The sequence below is a fragment of the Nerophis ophidion genome, linkage group LG14 (genome assembly GCF_033978795.1).
Source record: "Nerophis ophidion isolate RoL-2023_Sa linkage group LG14, RoL_Noph_v1.0, whole genome shotgun sequence".
Classification (NCBI taxonomy): domain Eukaryota; kingdom Metazoa; phylum Chordata; class Actinopteri; order Syngnathiformes; family Syngnathidae; genus Nerophis; species Nerophis ophidion.
Window position 1 is genome coordinate 35,749,992 of NC_084624.1, and position 23,795 is coordinate 35,773,786.

At 38.9% G+C, this 23,795-nt stretch overlaps 1 protein-coding gene across 2 annotated transcripts in view; it reads right to left on the minus strand.

Moving 5' to 3' along the window:
• Positions 1-23,795, minus strand: part of pth1r (parathyroid hormone 1 receptor) — a 213,176-nt gene that overhangs the window by 48,162 nt on the left and 141,219 nt on the right. For both annotated transcript variants that reach the window (XR_009809620.1, XM_061920547.1), the window contains exon 5: positions 17,698-17,792. Coding sequence is in view for 1 of the 2 variants with exons in the window: in XM_061920547.1 (XP_061776531.1) it covers positions 17,698-17,792 (95 nt within the window). In the remaining variant the exon portion in view is untranslated. The remainder of the gene's footprint in view (positions 1-17,697; positions 17,793-23,795) is intronic.

Consider the following 23,795-nt stretch of genomic DNA (forward strand, 5'->3'; position numbering starts at 1 on the left):
CACAACTGCGGCTTCCGAACAATTGTTTGCTGCCAGTACGTGCCTGCCGCCGTGCACACGTCTCCTACGTAACTTTGGGGACTTTGGGGCAATATTTGTGTGGTATAAACTTTGGGAGGTGAACGGTACTTGGGGCTGTGGGATCGTGTGTGTTGTGCGGGTGTTTGATCGATGTTGGCGTGTTACAGTATATGGACGGGTTTGTTATGCGGGATTAATTTGTGATATATTGAATGTCTGTCCAGGGCCGGTGTCAAGCCAAATTTGCGCCCAGCCGAAATAAGTGCCCAGGGTGTGTGTGCGCATGCGCGCACCTGCGCAGTCCACAGGTGCGCCGGGCAGTTTTTTGGCAGGGCGGAGTCATTGTCAAACTAACGTGTGTGTGTGTGGCGAGAGAGAGACTGTCTACTATTTTTAAAAGCTTAACTCCCCAAAATTAAAACTACTGATTTTATTTGTTTCATCCTGCTGTTTCTCCATATTTAATTGCCTAAGACAATATATATCACAGTAACTTTGGTATGATACGGTATTTCTTTTAGCTAACAATATCAGCAAATCCACAGGGGCAATTATTTCGCAAGCCGTCCCATACACACTTTATACAATAGGGTGGGCATATATTTCGCCCTTAAGGCGCTAAATATATGCTCCGACACGCTTGGGCACTTATTTCGCAGCGAGCACTTATTTGGCTTGACACCGGCCCATGGCATAGGCCGTATAGGCAAATGCTAAGGGCGCCGTCCATCAGGGGGCACCACGCCAGTGCCACAAATGTTGGATAAAAAAAAAAAAGTTGGTACTATTATTTCTAAATACAAAAAATATTCTCACGTTAATTAAAATGCAAAGTAAAGCCTATTTAATAGAAATATTATTTGTTACAACATTACGCCCCCCCCACACGGTGCGCCACCACATCAAAAAATCCACACAAGATGTCAAAACGGCCAAAATTGCCAGGTGCCCAGGGAAGAAAAAAGAGAAAAGAAGAGGAAGAGAAAAAGACAGAGGTAGCTAACATTAGCCTGCATGAAATTATTTGTCTTTTACAGAATGTGATCAGGGTATCCGCAGATCCTTAAAAAGTCTTAAATTCATGTATCTAAAATTAAGGCCTTAAAAAGTATTACATTTATTAGAAATTCCTAAAATGGTCTTAAACTCAGTAGTCAATGGTCTTAAGTTGTCCGGCCAGTTTTTTTTTTTTTTTCAGGGCACGTCTTTGAGTAAAAGTTACGGCACGTCTTTGAGTAAAAGTGAGTGATTTCAGCTCACTCATTTTTTCTTTGTATCTCTTCAAGAGACACAAAGAAGAAATGAGTGGGCTGAAAAAAATAAAGGCAGAACTCGTGAATGAGAACAGCCAGCAGAAGCTCAACCGAGGCTCATTTGAGTGTGTGTTCAGTGTTTTGTTGTTGATGTTATAATACTGTTTTGCACTATTATTGCACTATTATTGACCAAATGTAATTTATTTTTACCCTCACCTCGGTTATTATGTTTTTAGTGGCATTGGTGTTGGTTTGTTTGTTTTGGATGTCAAAGTTTTTGGATCGCTCAAGATTTTTGATAAGCACCACTCTGCCAAACAGCTTATCAGTTTATTTATTAATAAACATACAAAAAGTAAACTTGACTGATTGTCATTGAGGTTGTAGTACCATCGCTTATATTTATAGATTTTTTTTTTTTTTTCGGTCTTAAATTTCATTCAAGGTGGCATTAAAAAGGTCTTAAAAAGTCTTAAATTTGACTTGCTGAAACTTGCACATACCCTGGTGATAGTAACCTGGCTTTTTAGCATTAGAGGGGAACATTATCACCAAACCTATGCAAGCGTCAATATATACCTTGATGTTGCAGAAACAAGACCATGTATTTTTTTAACCGATTTCCGAACTCTAAATGGGTGAATTTTGGCGAATTAAACGCCTTTCTGTTTATCGGTCTTGTAGCGATGATGTCAGAACGTGACGTCACCGAGGTAATACACCCGCCATTTTCATTTTCACATTACAAACACCGGGTCTCAGCTCTGTTATTTTCCGTTTTTTCAACTATTTTTTGGAACCTTGGAGACATGCCTCGTCGGTGTGTTGTCGGAGGGTGTAACAACACTGATAGGGAGGGATTTAAGTTGCACCACTGGCAAGAAATCTGCCGCCAGACCCCCATTGAATGTGCCAGAGTGTCTGCACATTTTACCGGCGATGCTTTGACAGACTTTGCACAGAGATGTATGGATAACCTGCAGATGCATTTCCAACGATAAAGTCAACTAAATCACAAAAATGAGTTTTGTTGATGTTGTTGAGTTATGTGCTAATCAGACATATTTGGTCGCAGCATGACTGCCAGCTAATCGATGCTAACATACTACGTTAATCAATGCTAACATGCTATTTACGCTAGCTGTATGTACATTTGAAACTAGATACCCACAATTAATGCGAAACAAACACTTACCTTCTATTAACACTGACACGATTGTATATACGGCGGATACTGCCCTCCAAAATAGTTTCTCTCGTTTTGAGGAAATAACATTAGAGGAATTTTTACAACGTGTAAATGGAATAAAACAAACAACATGTTTACTTGACCCTCTTCCTGGGAAACTGATCAAGGAGCTCTTTGTATTATTAGGTCCATCAGTGCTAAATATTATAAACTTATCACTCTCCTCGGGCACTGTTCCCCTAGCATTCAAAAAAGCGGTTATTCATCCTCTTCTTAAAAGACCTAACCTCGATCCTGACCTCATGGTAAATTACCGACCGGTGTCTCACCTTCCCTTTATTTAAAAAATCCTTGAAAAAATTGTTGCGGAGCAGTTAAATGAACACTTAGCGTCTAACAATCTATGTGAAACCTTTCAATCCGGTTTCAGGGCAAATCACTCCACGGAGACAGCCCTCGCAAAAATGACTAATGATCTATTGCTAACGATGGATTCTGATGCGTCATCTATGTTGCTGCTCCTCGATCTTAGCGCTGCTTTCGATACCGTCGATCATAATATTTTATTAGAACGTATCAAAACACGAATTGGTATGTCAGACTTAGCCCTGTCTTGGTTTAACTCTTATCTTACTGATAGGATGCAGTGTGTCTCCCATAACAATGTGACCTCGGACTACGTTAAGGTAACGTGTGGAGTTCCCCAGGGTTCGGTCCTTGGCCCTGCACTCTTCAGCATCTACATGCTGCCGCTAGGTGACATCATACGCAAATACGGTATTAGCTTTCACTGTTATGCTGATGACACCCAACTCTACATGCCCCTAAAGCTGACCAACACGCCGGATTGTAGTCAGCTGGAGGCGTGTCTTAATGAAATTAAACAATGGATGTCCGCTAACTTTTTGCAACTCAACGCCAAAAAAACGGAAATGCTGATTATCGGTCCTGCTAGACACCGAACTCTATTTAATAATACAACTCTAACATTTGACAACCAAACAATTAAACAAGGCGACACGGTAAAGAATCTGGGTATTATCTTCGACCCAACTCTCTCCTTTGAGGCACACATTAAAAGCGTTACTAAAACGGCCTTCTTTCATCTCCGTAACATCGCTCAAATTCGCTCCATTCTGTCCACTAAAGACGCTGAGATCATTATCCATGTGTTTGTTACGTCTCGCCTCGACTACTGTAACGTATTATTTTCGGGTCTCCCCATGTCTAGCATTAAAAGATTACAGTTGGTACAAAATGCGGCTGCTAGACTTTTGACAAGAACAAGAAAGTTTGATCACATTACGCCTGTACTGGCTCACCTGCACTGGCTTCCTGTGCACTTAAGATGTGACTTTAAGGTTTTACTACTTACGTATAAAATACTACACGGTCTAGCTCCATCTTATCTTGCTGATTGTATTGTACCATATGTCCCGGCAAGAAATCTGCGTTCAAAGGACTCCGGCTTATTAGTGATTCCCAAAGCCCAAAAAAAGTCTGCGGGCTATAGAGCATTTTCCGTTCGGGCTCCAGTACTCTGGAATACCCTCCCAGTAACAGTTCGCGATGCCACCTCAGTAGAAGCATTTAAGTCTCACCTTAAAACTCATTTGTATACTCTAGCCTTTAAATAGACTCCCTTTTTAGACCAGTTGATCTGCCGTTTCTTTTCTTTTTCTTCTATGTCCCACTCTCCCGTGTGGAGGGGGTCCGGTCCGATCCGGTGGCCATGTACTGCTCGCCTGTGTATCGGCTGGGGACATCTCTGCGCTGCTGGTCCGCCTACGCTTGGGATGGTTTCCTGCTGGCTCCGCTGTGAACGGGACTCCCGCTGCTGTGTTGGATCCGCTTTGGACTGGACTCTCGCGACTGTGTTGTATCCATTGTGGATTGAACTTTCACAGTATCATGTTAGATCCGCTCGACATCCATTGCTTTCCTCCTCTCTAAGGTTCTCATAGTCATCATTGTCACCGACGTGCCACTGGGTCATTATTGTCACCAATGTCCCACTGGGTGTGAGTTTTCCTTGCCCTTATGTGGGCCTACCGAGGATGTCGTGGTGGTTTGTGCAGCCCTTTGAGACACTAGTGATTTAGGGCTATATAAGTAAACATTGATTGATTGATTGATACCAATCGACGGATTTAAGTTGCTCCAGTGTCACAAGATGCGAAAGTCCTGATCGTTTGGTCTGCACATTTTACCGGGGATGCTAAAAAGGCAGCCATGCTATGGGCCACTTCATTAGGTACACCCATGCTATGGTCGAATAGCGTCAATAGTTATTCGCTCAATAACTTCAGTTTCTTCTTCAATTTCGTTTTCGCTATCTGCCTCCATACTCCGACCATCTGTTTCAATACATGCGTAATCTGTTGAATCGTTTAAGCCCCCGAAATCCGAGTCTGAATCCGAGCTAATGTCGCTATATCTTGCTGTGGTAACCGCCATGTTGTTTGTATTGGCAGCACTGTATGACGTCACAGGGAAATGGACAGTCGCATCGCACATAGCGAAAATCAAGAACTTTAAAGCTTTTTTTAGGGATATTCCGGAAGGTGTAAAATTTAGAAAAAAACTTCGAAAAATAAAACATGCCACTGGGAACTGATTTTTATTGTTTTTAACCCTTTTGAAATTGTGATAATGTTCCTCTTTAAGCTAATGTTATATGATTCGGCAATTGCTAATAAATAAATAGCTGTTCTAACGTTGGGTTAATATTGTGGAAGGGGCTAAATTGTTATGGTAAATAATAATGTAACGAAAGTTTGCTGCAAGAAAGACTAGGAGAGTAAGGCTGTAGCAGGTGATGTGAGGTTGATGAGGGGGTGGTGTACAGTCATTTGTAAGTCATTCTAGTTAATGCGATATTAAAAAGCACAAAAAGAGAACTCTGTAGGATCCTCTTTTTTTTGTAATATAGTTGTTAAAGTCATACTGGTGTGATATCTTGTTTTGTGCAGTGCCTTATTTATATTGTATTTTTTATTTATTTAATGCAACTTGTTGACACGTTTTATTTTGTGTTTATGTATATAAAAAAATATTGTATTTCATATATTTTTTGTATTCATTTATTCATATTTTTTTTATCTTAACTATTCTGATAATTTGATTTCTTTAAGTGAAAAAAAAAAGGTCAAAGACAAAGCTATTTGTTTTTTTGTGTGTATATACTGCCGATGTGGGGGGGCGCCACCTAAAATCTGGTTAGGGCCGGGCCTGTGTCTGTCTATCTGTGTTGGCCCTGCGATGAGGTGGCAACTTGTCCAGGGTGTACACCGCCTTCCGCCCGATTGTAGCTGAGATAGGCGCCAGCGCTCCCCACGACCCGAAAGGGAATAAGCGGTAGAAAATGGATGGATGGATGAGTATAAGCCTAGTGGTGTCGTGGCTAATAGTTAGGGGCGCCGAAAAGGGGGGGTAAAGGAGACGGATTCTAGGGGCCCATGATGGAGGGGGGCCCAGAGAGGCCCCTATGATGATGAAATTATATGAAATTATGAGTAGAGTGCTTGTAAAGTTTCTTTTCATGGGGCCCAAAGTTTCTAGCGGCGCCCCTGCTAATAGTTATATCTGTCTTGTGTTTAATTACTATATTAATCATTCCCAGCTGAATATCAGGTCCCACCCGTGACTCCTTAATTTGCGTAGTGGCAGAGACACCTGGGGAACTAGGGTGCGTTTGTTACAACATATATATATATATATATATATATATATATATATATATATATATATATATATATATATATATATATATATATATATATATATATATATATATATATATATATATATATATATATATATATATATATATATATATATATATATATATGAAACAGATCTGTAGAGATGAAGTAGTCTTGTGATTTTTTCCCACACCTACATATATATATATATATATATATATATATATATATATATATATATCTCCATCCATCCATTTTCTACCGCTTACTCCCTTTTGGGGTCGCGGGGGGCGCTGGCGCCTATCTCAGCTACAATCGGGCGGAAGGCGGGGTACACCCTGGACAAGTCGCCACCTCATCGCAGGGCCAACGTATATATGTATATATATATATGTATATGTGTGTGTGTGTGTGTGTGTGTGTGTGTATGTATATGTATGTGTGTGTGTGTATATGTGTGTGTATGTATGTATGCATACAAACCCTGTTTCTATATGAGTTGGGAAATTGTGTTGGATGTAAATATAAACGGAATACAATGATTTGCAAATTATTTTCAACCCATATTCAGTTGAATATGCTACAAAGACAACATATTTGATGTTCAAACTGATAAACCTTTTTTAAAAAAAATAATCATTAAATTTAGAATTTGATGCCAGCAACACGTGACAAAGAAATTGGGAAAGGTGGCAATAAATACTGATAAAGTTGAGGAATGCTCATCAAACACTTATTTGGAACATCCCACGGGTGTGCAGGCTAATTGGGAACAGGTTGGTGCCATGATTGGGAATAAAAGCAGCTTCCTCGAAATGCTGAGTAATTCACAAACAAGGATGGGCGAGGGTCACCAATTTGCAAGCAAATTGTTGAACAGTTTTAGAACAACATTTCTCAACGAGCTATTGCAAGGAATTTAGGGATTTTACCATCAATGGTCCATAAAATCATCAAAAGGTTCAGAAAATCTAGAGAAATCACTGCACGTAAGAGATGATATTACGGACTTTTAATCCCTCAGGCGGTACTGCATCAAAAACTGACATCAGTGAGTAAAGGATATCACCACATGGGCTCAGGAAAACTTCATAAAACTACTGTCAGTAACTACAGTTGGTCGCTACATCTGTAAGTGCAAATTAAAACTTTACTATACAAAGCCAAAGCCATTTATCAACAACACTTAGAAACGCCGCCGGCTTCGCTGGGCCCGAGCTCATCTAAGATGGACTGATGCAAAGTGGAAAAGTGTTCTGTGGTCTGACGAGTCCACATTTCAAATTATATTTAGAAACTGTGGATGTGGTTTCCTCCGGAACAAAGAGGAAAATAACCATCCGGATTGTTATAGGCACAAAGTTCAAAAGCCAGCATCTGTGATGGTATGGGGGTGTATTAGTGCCCAAGGCATGGGTAACTTACACATCTGTGAAAGCACCATTATGTTGAATGGTCCATACAGGTTTGGAGCAACATATGTTTTCATCCAAGCAACGTTATCTTGGACGCATCTGCTTATTTAAGCAAAACAATGCCTAGCCACGTGTTACAACAGCGTGGCTTCGTAGTAAAACAGAGCGGGTACTTTCCTGGCCCGCCTGCAGTCCAGACATGTCTCCCATCGAAAATGTGTGGCGCGTTATGAAGCGTAAAATACGACAACAAGACCCTGGACTGTTGAACAACTTAAGCTGTACATCAAGCAAGAATGGTAAAGAATTCCACTTTCAGAAAGCTTCAACAATTAGTTTCCTCAGTTCCCAAACGTTTATTGAGTGTTGCTAAAAGAACATGTGATGTAACACAGTGGTGAACATGCCCTTTCCAAACTACTTAAGCACGTGTTGCAGCCATGAAATTCTAAGTTAATTATTATTTGAAAAAAAAAAAAAGTTTGTTTGAACATCGAATATCTTGTCTTTGTAGTGCATTCAATTGAAAATGGGTTGAAAAGGATGTGAAAATCATTGTATTCCGTTTATATTTACATCCAACACAATTTCCCAACTCATATGGAAATGGGGTTTGTATATATACAGTATACTGTAATTAAATACAAACATAATGCTCAAATGTTCTGATCATCTTATTAATACAATCAGGTATATATATATATATATATATATATATATATATATATATATATATATATATATATATACCTGTTATATATATGTGTGTGTATATATATATATATATATATATATATATATATATATACACACATTATAGTATCTTTGAAAATTGCCATCATCTCTATTTTATTAACTTGTATTCATCATTCTAACCATGATTTTAATACATATAATAACCTTTTTTAAAACATGTTTTATTGTAATATTTTCTGTCAAGATTTGACTTATTGTTGTGTGCTGATCTTTTATTCTCTTGAATTATGGCTTCATTTTTACATCATTCTGGCTATCAGCTATTTAGAAGGTTCCAGTTATAGTACAATCGTTATAAACCCATGCTGCCCATACTTTGGGCTGTATACTGAAGTTTTATAACAATTGTACTTTCACTAGTACAAATTGATAAGATACACAAATGGACCTGGACCGAACGGTGCAGAAAAATATCTTCACACCCATGACAAGTATAGTGCTCTTTTAGGTACAAGCTGGTCTTTCTATTTCTGACAGAGTAGTCAGTGTACTACTTGTAGAACAATATGTGTGGACTATCCACTGTAAATGAGTTAACACACGGCATGTATTGTCTAAATCAGTAGTTCAAACTGGGGTATGTGTACCACTATGGTACGTGTGCGCCATCGTGTGTTACGTCAAATAATCAATTAAAAATATTTCAACTGTGTGTAATATTACAGTAGCCAAAATATTAAATATACTTGTTAAATACAACCCCTGCTTTGTTTTCAATGAATGCTTAGGCCTACTACGCTACTGTTTATTGTTCTAAATAGTAGGCAACATAAAAGAGTAGCAAGAAAATTGTGTAACATGGTGGTAGCATCATGGGGCAGCTGTGGTTGATTAATGGAAACCGTAATTATAACATGTCCTTTACACACTGTGAACCAGAGTATGATCCTCTCCCTTGGGCAACTGGATCTAAACGATAATAAGGAGTCCAAACGCACATCCACGACAAGTGAGGTGATGGAGTGGCCAATTATGTCACCTCCAAACCTGAAACTAATTGAGCACCTGTCCTCAAATGGAACGAAAGAAAGTGGGGTGGCAAAAGGTGTCTTAAATGAAGGATTGGAAGAAGATTCTCATAGCAAGATTCTCTCAATTCAATCCCCCAGAGATATTAAGGCACTAGTATGGAGTCACTGACGTGGCCTGCTTTTTAACAACTATACTACCATACAAGTTGCCCACTGACCACTTTAAAGGACTATTTCAGAGGCTAATTCCAGCCCTGGAAAGACATCGTACCTGTCGCTGAGTTTAATTCAAATTTTAGAAACAAACATTTTTGCAGCACATTCCTAAACCCTTGGACTCCTTGCATCCATCCATCTTCTTCCGCTTATCTGAGGTTGGTTCGCGGGGGCAGCGGCCTAAGCAGGGAATAAATGATGAATGGGTTGTACTTGTATAGCGCTTTTCTACCTTCAAGGTACTCAAAGCGCTTTGACACTACTTCCACATTTACCCATTCACACACACATTCACACACTGATGGAGGGAGCTGCCATGCAAGGCGCCAACCAGCACCCATCAGGAGCAAGGGGGAAGTGTCTTGCTCAGGACACAACGGACGTGACGAGGTTGGTACTATGTGGGATTTGAACCAGGGCCCCTCGGGTTGCGCACGGCCACTCTCCCCACTGCGCCACGCCGTCCCAAGGGAAGCCAAGACTTTCCTCTCCCCAGCCACTTCGTCCAGCTCTTCCATTTATCCTTGCATTGAAAGTTTAATCTAGCTAGCAAACGTACAACACTGGGGTCCAAACTTGTGATTTGTATAACTGAGTTGTTCCTCAAGGCACCCCTTTAAGCCCTCTCCGTTTTTTGGCAGTTACACATATTTTGACAATGTGAATAATGTAACTAAGGTTACCTCAGGTGCATTCAGTAGTCATTTATTCAACTTTTTTAGTTATATTTTATATGGTGAGATAGATTATCTAGAAAACGAATGGATGGATGGAATAAATTGAGAATGTTTATCATGGTTCTTCTTCTTTATACTTTATAAACACTTTAAGTTTGAAGAGTTTCTTGAATTGGATCATATTAGTATATTGTTTGATTTCTTTGCTTAATCCATTCCATAATTTAATTCCACATACTGATATACTAAATATATTAAGTGGTCTTTGCAGTGAGTAATAATCAGTGATGTTGGGGGAAAAAAAAAGTGAACGTCGTGATGGGTTTTTGAAATCATTGCGCAGCGTATGCTTATGCTTGTTATTGTAATTATTAGAACTACAAAATTGGAGCAGATTCCTAAAGTGCATACACAATAATTTAGTAATATAAATAGTAAAAGAATATAAAAAGAAGATATATATATATATACATACACACATACACACACCATTATTGCACATTATATTTCGAAAGGGGTTCAAGGAGTTTATAGCGTACTTGCCAACTTTGAGACCTCCGAATTCGGGAGTTGGGGGACCGAGGGGGGGTTGAGGAGTGGGGTGCGGGGGTGTATATTGTAGTGACCCGGAAGAGTTAGGGCTGCAAGGGATTCTGGGTATTTGTTCTGTTGTGTTACGGTGCAGATGCTCTCCCAAAATGTGTCTGTCATCTTTGTTCGGTGTGTGTTCACAGTGTGGTGCATGTTTCTAACAGTGTTCAAGTTGTTTATACGGCCACCCTCAGTGTGACCTGTATGGCTGTTGACCAAGTATGCATGGCGTTCACTTGTGCTAAAGACAGTGCAGTGCGATCACGGCATGCCCTCAATACAGTTTTCTGGGTGAAAATTGGGAGAAATTTGGGAGAATGATTGCCCCAGGAGATTTTCAGGAGGGCCACTGAAAATTCGGGAGTCTCCCTGAAAATCGGGAGGGTTGGCAAGTATGGTTTATAAGTGGAATAGAGGATCTCTTATTGGATCCATTGTAAGCAGACTTTTGATTACATTTATTTAATATTTAAACTGCATTAAAAAAAAGAACATCATTGCCTTACATAGGGATTGTGAATGATAGGTAAAATTCCAAAAGCAGTGCAGTTCCCCTTTCAGATGTCACAATGATTGCGTGTGTTGTTTTATTCTTTGTTTTATTCTTTGTTCTGTTCTTGTATATTTACATTTATTTTCTGTAATGTACTCAGAAGTAATATAAATTCTCGTAGCACTGACTTAAAGGCATACTGAAACCCACTACTACCGACCACGCAGTCTGATAGTTTTAGTTATCAATGAGGAAATCTTAACATTGCAACACATGCCAATACGGCCGGTTTAGTTTACTAAATTGCAATTTTAAATTTCCCGCGAGGTGTACTGTTGAAAACATCGCGGAATGACGTCACTGGTGGTAGCGGACATGTTCTCATAGCACCGATCACGGCTAAAAGTGGTCTGTTTTTATCATATAATTAAACAGTATTCTGTGCTGCTGAATCTTTTGCAATTTGTTCAATTAATAATGGAGACTACGAATAAGAAAGATGTTGGTGGAAAGCGGTGTATTGCAGCAGGCTGTAGCAACACAAACACAGCCGGTGTTTCTTTGTCTGTTGTGAAGCTTTAATATGGAACAGAGCGGTCAAGCTAACATGGTTCTCTACCACATGTCAACCGGCAGGTTTCGGTGAGAACATTGTGGTAATAAGTCGTGTCTTACCGTAAACATGAGTGGAGCTTGTGTCGTTCCTCCTGCAGCTGTCAAAGAGGCAGCTGCGACTTTCTTGGCTCCTCCATGGCTTCACTCAGAGACACTGGCAGTCACCACACCCCTCCAATTTTCAGGTTTGACTATATAATCTCACTAAAACACTAACACAATAAGCGATTTTCCAGAATGATCCTTGTAAATGTGTCTAATAACATCTGAATCGCTCCCACTGCCCTCGTCTTTTTTTTTTTTTTATATTTCTTCTAGTCCTTCACCCTCACTATCCTCATCCACTAATATTTCATCCTTGCTCAAATTAATGGGGAAATTGTCGCTTTCTCGGTCCGAGTCACTCTAGCTGCTGGTGGCCATGATTGTAAACAATTTGAGGATGTGAGGAGCTCTACAACCAGTGACGTCACGCGCACATCGTCTGCTACTTCCGGTAAAGGCTTTTTTATTAGTGACCAAAAGTTGCGAACTTTATTGTCGATGTTCTCTACTAAATCCTTTCAGCAAAAATATGGCAATATCGCGAAATGATCAGGTATGACACATAGAATGGACCTGCTATCCCCGTTTGAATAAGAAAATCTAATTTCAGTAGGCCTTTAAATCTTTAGTTTCAGTACTGATCCATGATTAAAGACAGCTGATTTCCTCCTTGACTAGAACATTCTTGACATCTAGCGGGGCTTCCAACACCCAAATATGAAACTGCAGGGCTATAAAAAAAAGCAGAATTGCAAGCACATGTTGCAAAAGATTACAAGAGAGAATTTTCAGAACTTTAAGAACGTACGGTGCATCACGATCATTACCGAATGCAGTTGCGATAGGCTCCAGCACCTCTCGCGACCGCAAAAGGGACAAGCGGTAGAAATTGGATGGATGAGATAAAGTCAGCAACATAGTCCCCCTAGTACAAAATAATTATTATTCCTCACTCTCTTGCCTTGTTATTTAGTCAAGTATTTGTCATTATTGATTGGAAGTGGTGTGTGACAACCAATCAATCCCACATTTCCCTGGTGAGAAGGGAAGATAGCTTAGAAAACATTGACGCTGCCGCTGCTGCTGCTGGGGTCTCCTCCAAGCTGACATCTGGCGCTGGAGGGAGCGCTCTCTACAATGCTCAGCCAGAATGTAAGCTGGGCCCCAGGGAGAACGTATTAAAGTCATTTGGTTGGTACATATTGGCGCTGCCAGTTGGGAGCCATCCTAAAGGCCTCCGTGCGGAATGAGAGTCACTCCTGTGGCGGAAAAACGTCAGTAAACGGGCGCCTTTTGCCATTCCTGATGCTTCCTGCGCCTCCCAAACGGCAAGGATGATTAATTGCTTCTGAATGAATCGGCCTTGGACAAAAATCAGTCGAATGAATGCGATGGTGTCAGAGCTCTTTTTTCATTGCTGCGCTTGTATCTTACTTTAACTAACTTTAACTTTAACTACATCAATGTAAAACAGGTTAAATCTATAAAGTCTAAATGGCTTCATTCACAAATTGTTTTACAAAAAAGGTCCATCCATCCATTTCTACCGCTTGTCCCTTTTGGGATCGAGGGGGTCGTTGGAGCCTATCTTAGCTGCATTCGGGCGGAAACTTCAGTTAATTACATTATATCTCTATATTTGTATTTATTTATTTATCTAAGTATTTTTATCAGTTTTGGCCAAAAGGTGTGTATTTCAATTTCTTACACACACTTGCTATTACATATGTTGGCTAGAGGGGGAGCACTTTTAAAAGTGACAGTCCATCCATCCATCCAATTTCTACCGCTTGTCCCTTTCGGGGTCAATTTGAAAAATCCCTCCTATTTGGGACCACCCTAATTTTGATAGATTTTACCACCAGGGTGCAAACGAGATCTCTATTTTTTTGTTTTTTGTAATGACAAACCACAGATGTGCGCACTCTGGGCAACCCAGCTGTTAAAGTTAACTGTAGATAGTACTTACTTTGATTCCTTCAGGAGAGTTACCTCAGGAAAATGGCCATTATAGTCTTAGTAGCGTAGTGTATTTGTTCATCTTATGGTCACATATGGGACGTGGGTTGTCTTACATCATCACTGACAGACGTAAAATCAGCTGTTCACCTGGCGTGTTTTTTCGCGGATGAATAGGGAGTTCCTTTTTTAGCTGCCATCTTGTTTTATCATATATTGCTGCCTTTGCACCTGTCAATGTTTACTTTTGTATGCACATTAACTCAACAAAAAATCCCGACTTTGGAGCAATGTTCACAGACTGTAGTATTTGGCTCTCTATTAGATGCAATGGTTTTCTGTATTAGGCCCATTATTTTGGTCCTAACTTGTTCACCGGTCCTCATGGAATGTACTTTTCCTTGTTGATGTCTCAAGAAGTGTAGAAATACAAACGCGCACACACACACTAACTACAATTGTAGTCCCAAAAACATTAACAAATAGCTACTAAAAAAAATCAGAAGCTACTCACAAGTTACTAAATACTTGAGTACTTTTTTCACAAAAAAGATCGATTAGACAGATATATACTGTTGGATATAGAGAACATACAACCCCTTTTATTTATTCAATCACAAATATAGAAAATGTATCAAAATTTATGCACAAAGTAAACCATAACCTTCTACCCAAGAATGTACAACAATTCTTCTCAACAAAGGAGGAGGAATATAACCTTAGAGGAAAATGTAATTTAAAACATTTGTATGCTCGTACAACACTTAAAACCTTTAGCATATCTGTATGTGGAATTAAATTATGGAATGGATTCACCAAAGAAATCAAACAAAGCACCAATATGATTCAGTTTAAGAAACTGTTCAAACTACAAGTGTTCACAAAGTACACAGAACAAGAATTATGATGAACATCTTGAACCTTTATTTATTTTTATTTTTTTAGTAAGACAAAGCTAATTTATGTATTTAGTATTTGTTTACTTACGATGGTATACTATTTGTTTATTATTTATTTGTTCACTGTTCCGTTACAGGCAACAAGGAAATGGGATACAATTGCTATGATATGCTAAGGGGTAGGATTAAACAAGCTCAGCTTCTTCCGACTCCTTTTCGGACATTGTAATGAAACAACTGGAAATATGAGATGCATTACATTGTATCGTATGCGTGTTCGAAATAATCTGAACTAAAATGAATTTTTAAAGTCACCAAGTACGAGGGCTACAACAGCATATAACTGCCGGAGCTTCTAAACACTGTAAATGATTTGCCACTTGCCAAGATTTAAAATTGTATTCCTGGAAAATTCAATAGTTTTAGGAGCTATTAACATACTTTTAATCTTCGACTTTGCAGCACAATCTTAATTTTAGCATGAATGAGATTACATTTTGTCTATTCTAGTTTAGAAATGTTCAAATTGAGAGAATAAACATTTAATCTTGTTTAAACATTCTGCAAAATCCAGAGAAAGCTTAATTTAAGAATTGCAACTTAAAAATCCTGCTAATTTCTAGATTTACGAATCTTAAATTAGAGTAAAATTAAGTAGCTACATGGACAGATAGTCCTCTTACAAGGTTTCTTATTGTCATCCCACTGGGTTGAGTTTTTCCTTGCCATGATGTGGAATCTGAACCGAGGATGGCGTTGTGGCTTGTGCAGCCCTTTGAGACACTTGTGATTTAGTGCTGTATGAAACATTGATTGATTGATTGATTGGTCCCATTATTGACCGGACTCTCACGTTATTAACGCTAGCCACTCGGCATCCAATGCACCGGTCACTCAGATAGGGCAGGGGGGTCCCACACCTGCGATCCCTTCCAAGGTTTCTCATTGTGCCCACCGGCTTGAGTTTTTCTTGCCTTGATGTGGGATCAGAGCTGAGGATGTTGTTGTGGTTTGTGCAGCACTTTGAGACATTTGTGATTAAGGGCTATACATAAAACTTGATTGATTGATTGATTGATTGAACTTAGTCATTTGCTAAGTAGCTTGCCTGCTAAAAAAAAGTGTGCGCACCCCCGATTTGGAGCATTTGCAGTACAGTACCTCGATTTTGATGATTTTTTTTGGTTTCAGCAAAATTTTGTACAGGTTTTCGTATATTTCTGTTATTGTACAGCCAAACATTGCGTGGAACAAACTGGTCACTTTGCCTGTGTGTCATTCTGCAGAATTACAGATGACAAATAAAAGAAAGAGCCAAAAAAAGGTGCAAGTACAAACACTTTTAGAAAAAACGTGAGAAACACTAGTGAATTTAAGAAAAAAATTAAAAAGAACTATCCATCCATTTTCTACCGCTTATTCCCTTTCGGGGTCGCGGGGGGCGCTGGCGCCTATCTCAGCTACAATCGGGCGGAAGGCTAGAAAAGTTCAAATGTGGCTTTGAAGTGGCTCCTCCTTTGCGGCTCATGAACGTCTTCGCCAACAAGAGTCTTTAATAAAGGTACATTTAATTGATTGCATTTTTTTTCTGCATGTACAAATGTAATTATCCTCTATGAAATATGTTTTGTGTTCATATTTTTGGAGTCATTTACATTATTTCTAATGGGAAAAATTGCTTGGCTTTTCGTATGAACGGATTGCCGACCCCGAAAATAGGATGTATCACTGTATTGAATTTAAGCTAATGGTTTTGTTTTTGTTTTGAACATGCATTAAAAGGCTGCCTTTGCATATTTTCGGTAGATTTCGATTTTGTTTTTTATCAAGCATCCCCATCAGCTGGTTGCCACAACAACCCACTGGTTTTCCTAGGATCCACAACTCAATATAATTACAACTAAAAGCATATAATTATAACTACACAATACAGACAAAAATAAAAATAATAAAAGCATCAATAAGAAAACAAACAATTTACAGTCACAGATTAATAAATTACCATATAAATATAACTACACAATATGAAACCAAACAAAATCATAAACGGGCAAACAAATTTAGAGACTCAGATAAAATATGACTTTCTTTTTAAAAACTTGTTTACTTTCAATACCGGTGAGAATTTTGAGGCAGGTTATTCCAGAGCGATACAGATCTATAAATTAAAAGTTTTCCGCAAAGCATTCTTCCTGGGACGAGGGAGAAAAACACGCCCCTCACTGGACACCCTGGTATGAAGTAGAGAAAATAAAAGAAGCACTAAGCAGGGACGGCGTGGCGCAGTGGAAGAGTGGCCGTGCGCATCCCGAGGGTCCCTGGTTCAAATCCCACCTAGTACCAACTTCGTCACGTCCGTTGTGTCCTGAGCAAGACACTTCACCCTTGCTCCTGATGGGTGCTGGTTGGCGCCTTGCATGGCAGCTCCCTCCATCAGTGTGTGAATGTGTGTGTGAATGGGTAAATGTGGAAGTAGTGTCAAAGCGCTTTGAGTACCTTGAAGGTAGAAAAGCGCTATACAAGTACAACCCATTTATTTATTTATCATTTAAGTGGCTAAATGTCAGACAAAGAAGCCCTGAGGCACACACATGCTCTCAAACACACGCATTAAACCTTGCTAAAAGTCAAAAATAGCTTTTACTACCAATTGCATGTTGTATGTTGACGCAAAACTCACTGGAATGTGTATTTTATGATCAGAATAACACATTATACTCCTCTCCACCGTGTTTGATATGCATACTGTAGTACCATGACCTCCATTTTAGACTTCCTGTCTCTAATTGCTTCAACCTCCCTTCCTGACACTTTTGCCTCTATCCACACTTGTCTCTGGGGAGGCTTTTGGCGTGAACGATCGAAACTGACAGCGACGGCATTGACCTACCGGAAATATCCCAAGATGACCACCGCCACCACGAGAGACCCCAGTGAGACGGAGTAGCCCACGGTGTAGATGAGGTACAAGCGGTGGAAGACGTCCTGTTGGGAGAACGTCATTGGTTAGCACAATGGCAAGAGTAACAAACCAGATACCAATCAATGAGGGTCAAAAAGCCTTGGAGGCGAGTGTCGTTAGGGCCACATCTGTCACTCATGAAGCGTTGAATTTCACAGTGGCCTGGCAAGCAGAGTCTCACACCATGGTGATGACATTTGAAGGTAATGTTGCAGATGATGCTGTGGTTATGTGTCCGAGGTATTCACGCCGATGTAATGTGATTGAGCTAAATTATGCACAACTCATAGACCATCATTACAGCATCGAAGCACATACTGAATGTAACTATATTTAGCAAGTATGTACTGTACATTCCGAGAAACATAAAAGGAACTAATTTCTTTCGACTCAACAAAAGACAGACAAAAGGTGCTTTGGAGGACTTTCTGGCAAAATGTAATACATATTATCACCAGACAAATGGTCAATGACTTCTAGACCAGTGGTGTCAATTTTACGGCCCGGGGGCCGGTTCAGGCCTGTGAACATGTTTTATCCGCCTCGCGGGATGAGTTTGCTACGTATAAAAATTAGTCTAAATTTTTTAATGAAAGAAACTGCTGTTCTAAATGTGTCCACTAGATGTTGCAATAGCAATTACTTGTATCTTTGTAGATGATGTAAAAAAAACATAAACCACATGATGTTCGTGCACCAGTCGAGGAAAATGAGCAAATTACATAAATAACATTGTGAAAATTGATTCTATTTTTTTTTTCTCTTGATAGATTGAAAATGAACACCAATGAGTGGACTGATGAACATTATCACATCATCTATTCAGAAAGTATAACTAACGACAAATAAAGATAGAATACTATTATATATATATATATATATATATATATATATATATATATATATATATATATATATATATATATATATATATATATATATATATATATATATGTATGTATATATATATATATATATATATATATATATATATATATATATATATATATATATATATATATATATGTATATATATATATATGTATATATGTATGTATATGTATATGTATATGTATATGTATATGTATATATATATATATATATATATATATATATATATATATATGTATATATATATATATATATATATATATATATGTATATATATGTATATATATGTATATATATATATATATATATATATATATATATATATATGTATATGTGTTATATATACTTTTTTTTGTGCAAGATGGCGGCGCCTTGACGGGTTGCGGCTACAGACGCTCATGGTGGAAATAGAACATTTGGCAAAAAATACCGGACAATTCTGCAAATTTCATGGCTGGCTTACAGCGTGGACACTCCATGATCACTTACGACCGCCAGACAGTTCTGGATGTGGATAGATCAGGCCGTTTTGGACTGAAAGATATGTGTACGTTGGCCCACCTTGCTAGCATGGGAATACTTCGCCGGCTACATCCAGCGGCCTTTGACGCAGCGGGGTATAGTACCAGTGGGGACCGTCTACGGAAGACACGTAAGCGGTGTGATCGGAAACAGAAGCGCGGATGCCGAGCGGTGCTAACAACAAAGCAAAAAGCTAATCCCAACAGAACACCGCTTCCTTCCATCCTGAAGCTGGATGGAAGACGCGAGCCTGCTAGTCTGGGTGAGGAGTCAGTTAAGTTAGAACAAATTTTTTCTGCTATGACAAAGTCAGAGTTGGACATGCATTCTGCAGAGGTGGCAAATTATGACGCGTTCAGTTTATCACAGCACCAAGCAAATAATCGGAAAATTCCCGTCATATCAATTCCTAGATATGGTCGTAATTATTTTAAGTGCACTACGCATAATGAACGCAACATTATTAATATTGCTACTGCGGATAAATTTGATCAAAAACTCCTTAAAACAGCCCAACACCTATATATATATATATATATATATATATATATATATATATATATATATATATATATATATATATATATATATATATATATATATATATATATATATATATATATATATATATATATATATATATATATATATATATGTATATATATATATATATATATATATATATACATATATATATATATATGTATATATATATATATATATATATATATATATATATATATATATATATATATGTATATATATATGTATATATATATGTATATATATATATATGTATATGTATATATATATATGTATATGTATATATATATATGTATATATATATATGTATATGTATATATATATATATATATATGTATATATATATATGTATATATATATATATATATGTATATATATATGGGCTTTTTAAACATAAGATCATTGTCTCCCAAAACGTTATTAGTTAATGAGGTCATTAGAGACAACAATCTTAACATCATCGGTCTCAGCGAAACCTGGCTTAAACTAGACGACTTTTTTGCGCTAAATGAGGCCTCTCCTAAATATACGAATGCGCATATTGCCCGTCCCCTTAAAAGGGGCGGGGGGTGGTCGCACGAATGGTTTAAATAATAAATATAAATCGTTTGAGGTGCTTACTATGCGGTCTGTCACACCGCTGCCTCCATACCTGGCTGTTATCTACCGTCCCCTAGGGCCCTATTCAGACTTTATCAATGAATTCTCAGAGTTTTTTGCTGATCTAATGACGCACGCCAATAATATCATTATAATGGGGGACTTTAATATCCATATGAATACACCATCCATGGCGCTCCAGACTATAATTGATAGCTGTGGTCTTACACAAATAAGAAATGAACCCAGGCATCGCAACGGAATTACGATAGACCTAGTGCTTGTCAGGGGTATCACCGTTTCCAAAGTTATGATACTCCTGTATACTAAAGTAATGTCCGATCATTACCTTATAAAAAAAGATTCAAGGTTCAGACTCATGTTCGGCAAGCTAATAATAATAATAACTGCTTTAGCAGTTGCAACATTAATGCTGCCACGACAACTCTTGCTGGCCTACTGCCCTCGGTAATGGCACCATTCCCAAAGTTTGTGGGCTCTATTGTATAACCTCACTAACAACTTTAACTACGCCCTGCGCGAAACCATTGATAGTATAGCACCGCTGAAGTTACAAAAAGGCTCCAAAAAGGCGTACCCCCATGGTTTACGGAAGAAACTAGAGCTCATAAATTATCATGTACAAAGCTGGAACGCAAATGGCGCCCGACTAAACTTGAGGTTTACTATCAAGCATGGAGTGATAGTTTAATAACTTATTAACGCATGCTTACTTTAACTAAAGCTAAATATTACTCAAATCTCATCCGCCTTAATAAAAACGATCCTAAATTTTTGTTTAGTACGGTAGCAGCGCTAACCCAACAAGGGACTCCTTCCAGTAGCTCCACCCACTCGGCAGATGACTTTATTAAGTTCTTTAATAAGAAAATGTAACTTATTAGAAAGGAGATTAAAGACAATGCATCCTAGCTACAACTGGGTTATATTAATAGAATAGAAAGTACTTTACACAGATACGACCGTATATACGGCGGATACTGCCCTCCAAAATAGTTTCTCTCGTTTTGATGAAATAGCATTAGAATAGTTGTTACATCGCGTAAATGGAACAAAACAAACAACATGTTTACTTGACCCACTTCCTGAGAAACTTATCAAGGAGCACTTTGTATTATTAGGTCCATCAGTGCTAAATATTATAAACTTATCACTTTCCTCTGGCACTGTTCTCCTAGCATTCAAAAAAGCGGTTATTCATCCTCTTCTTAAAAGACCTAACCTCAATCCTGACCTCATGGTAAACTACCGACCGGTGTCTCGCCTTCCCCTTATTTCAAAAATCCTCAAAAAAATTGTTACAGAGCAGCTAAATGAACATTTAGTGTCTAACAATCTATGTGGAACCTTTCAATCCGGTTTCAGGGCAAATCAGTCTACGGAGACAGCCCTCGCAAAAATGATTAATGATGTATTGCTAACGATGGATTCTGATGCGTCATCTATGTTGCTGCTCCTCGATCTTAGCGCTGCTTTCGATACCGTCGATCATAATATTTTATTAGAGCGTATCAAAACACAAATTGGTATGTCGGACTTAGCCCTGTCTTGGTTTAACTCTTATCTTACTGCGTGGTTGAGGTGCCAACCTCAACCACGCATGGGGGACGGGGGGGGGGGGGTTGGTGCTCGCGGGGTGTATAACATAGTCAGGAAGTGTCATGGATGCAAAGGATTCTGGGTATTTGTTGTTTTGCGTTTATGTTGTGTTATTGTGGGGATTTTCTCCCGAAATGTGTTTTTCATTCTTCTTTTGTGTGGGTTCACAATGTGGCGCATATTAGTAGGAGTGTTAAAGTTGTTTGTATCACAACCGTCAGTGTACTATGTGTCACCCAGTATGCCTTCCAGTCGTGTGCGTGCATCTGCGGAATCCTCTCTCAATATGTTGCTGGACTGGCAAGCAGCTTGTACATGTTGTAGAAGGTGTTTCAGGCAATGGCTTCATAGCATGCCCTTATTCTTGTCATCTGGGTGACCACCAGCAGATATTGGCTAGAATAGTTGCGGCTCTCATTGTCTTCCTCATTTTGTGAAACGGGTCGAAATGGCTCTCTGAGTGGTAAAGGTTGCCGACCCCTGGGCTGTGAGAACACAGAATGGAGCGATTTCTGATTTGAATCGCAAAACGGATCTCATCTTGGAAAAGCTTGCTGAGAAGGAATAATTAAATTGGAATTGGAGAATCCAGCATGGACACACAGAGAAGGCAAGTCACTGTTTAGTCTTTTTGAAGAAAAACAACATCTTAATCTATGATTGGACTCTCTCGAATGGCCTTGATGCAATCAGGAACAGGCTGTTCTGAAGAACTCCCCCGAGGACTCCTCAAAGATGGACGCTTTTGACCTTCCTTTTTTTCAACAACACCTGGTGTCGAACTTGAGATCAGCCCCAGTCCACAAAAACATTCAACATCTCCCAAGTTAATTGGGCATACATGCACGCACACACCCCTCCAACAAATCAACGCCTTCACCACCGCTTAATTCCTCTGGGGTTGTGGATGGCTGAGTAGTGCTCTATAGCCCCAGCCGGCCTCTAGGGCCTCAAACCAACCCCCCCCCTCTGTTGCAAGTTGGTGTGTTTACATGTACCATGTTTATGTGTGCAATGCTATGTGAGTTTTTTTCCTTGGACTCTGTTTGGATCCCTCCTGAGGGTCCAGCCTTAGACTGATATATATTTTTTTACTCTTCCCCCTCTCCCAATGTCACCCTTTTCTCACCTTTTTAAGGAGCGCCGTAAGTGGCTGATCCGTTGGTGGTCCCCCCTGTAACGTATGTCTTCTCTTAGCGGGACTGTGCCGAAAATGTAATTTCCGTTCTTATGTGTATTGTACATGTTAAGAATGGACAAAATAAAGCTTGTCAATGTCAATGTCAGGACTCCAATGCAAAGAAAATAGCAGTTTATACCATTTTAAATTAAATGGTGTGCCGTAAGGGCCAGCAAAGCCTTGCCTTCTCTTCCGGCCTAACATAACCAGAAATCATGATCATAACTAAAGATAAAAATATATTTTTATTCACTTTCCCTAAATATGTAAAATTATTCATATTCTCTTCATGTCATATTATGCTCCTTCCAGCGCTGTTGTTTTTAGTTTAATTTTTTATCCAATTATAATTCAGCCACCTTATGTTGTCATTTTGTACCAAATCTGCCAGACGCCTTCAGAATCAACAATGCAGGCCTCTGTGCACTCTAAATGAACGAGCCATAGAGTGATTGATAGTTGCTACACCTCCCTAATACCAAAGTACATGTTAACTACTTCCTGACCGCCATAACCACAACACCGGGGGGAGCTCCACAAACCACGTTAAACCCAGATTCTGATCTAACAAAGGTCTTAACTCATTCTCCTTCTATGCCACATCAATATGGAATGCACTCCCAACAGGTGTAATCTCTATCATCTCTACCCTCCTTCAAAACCACACTAA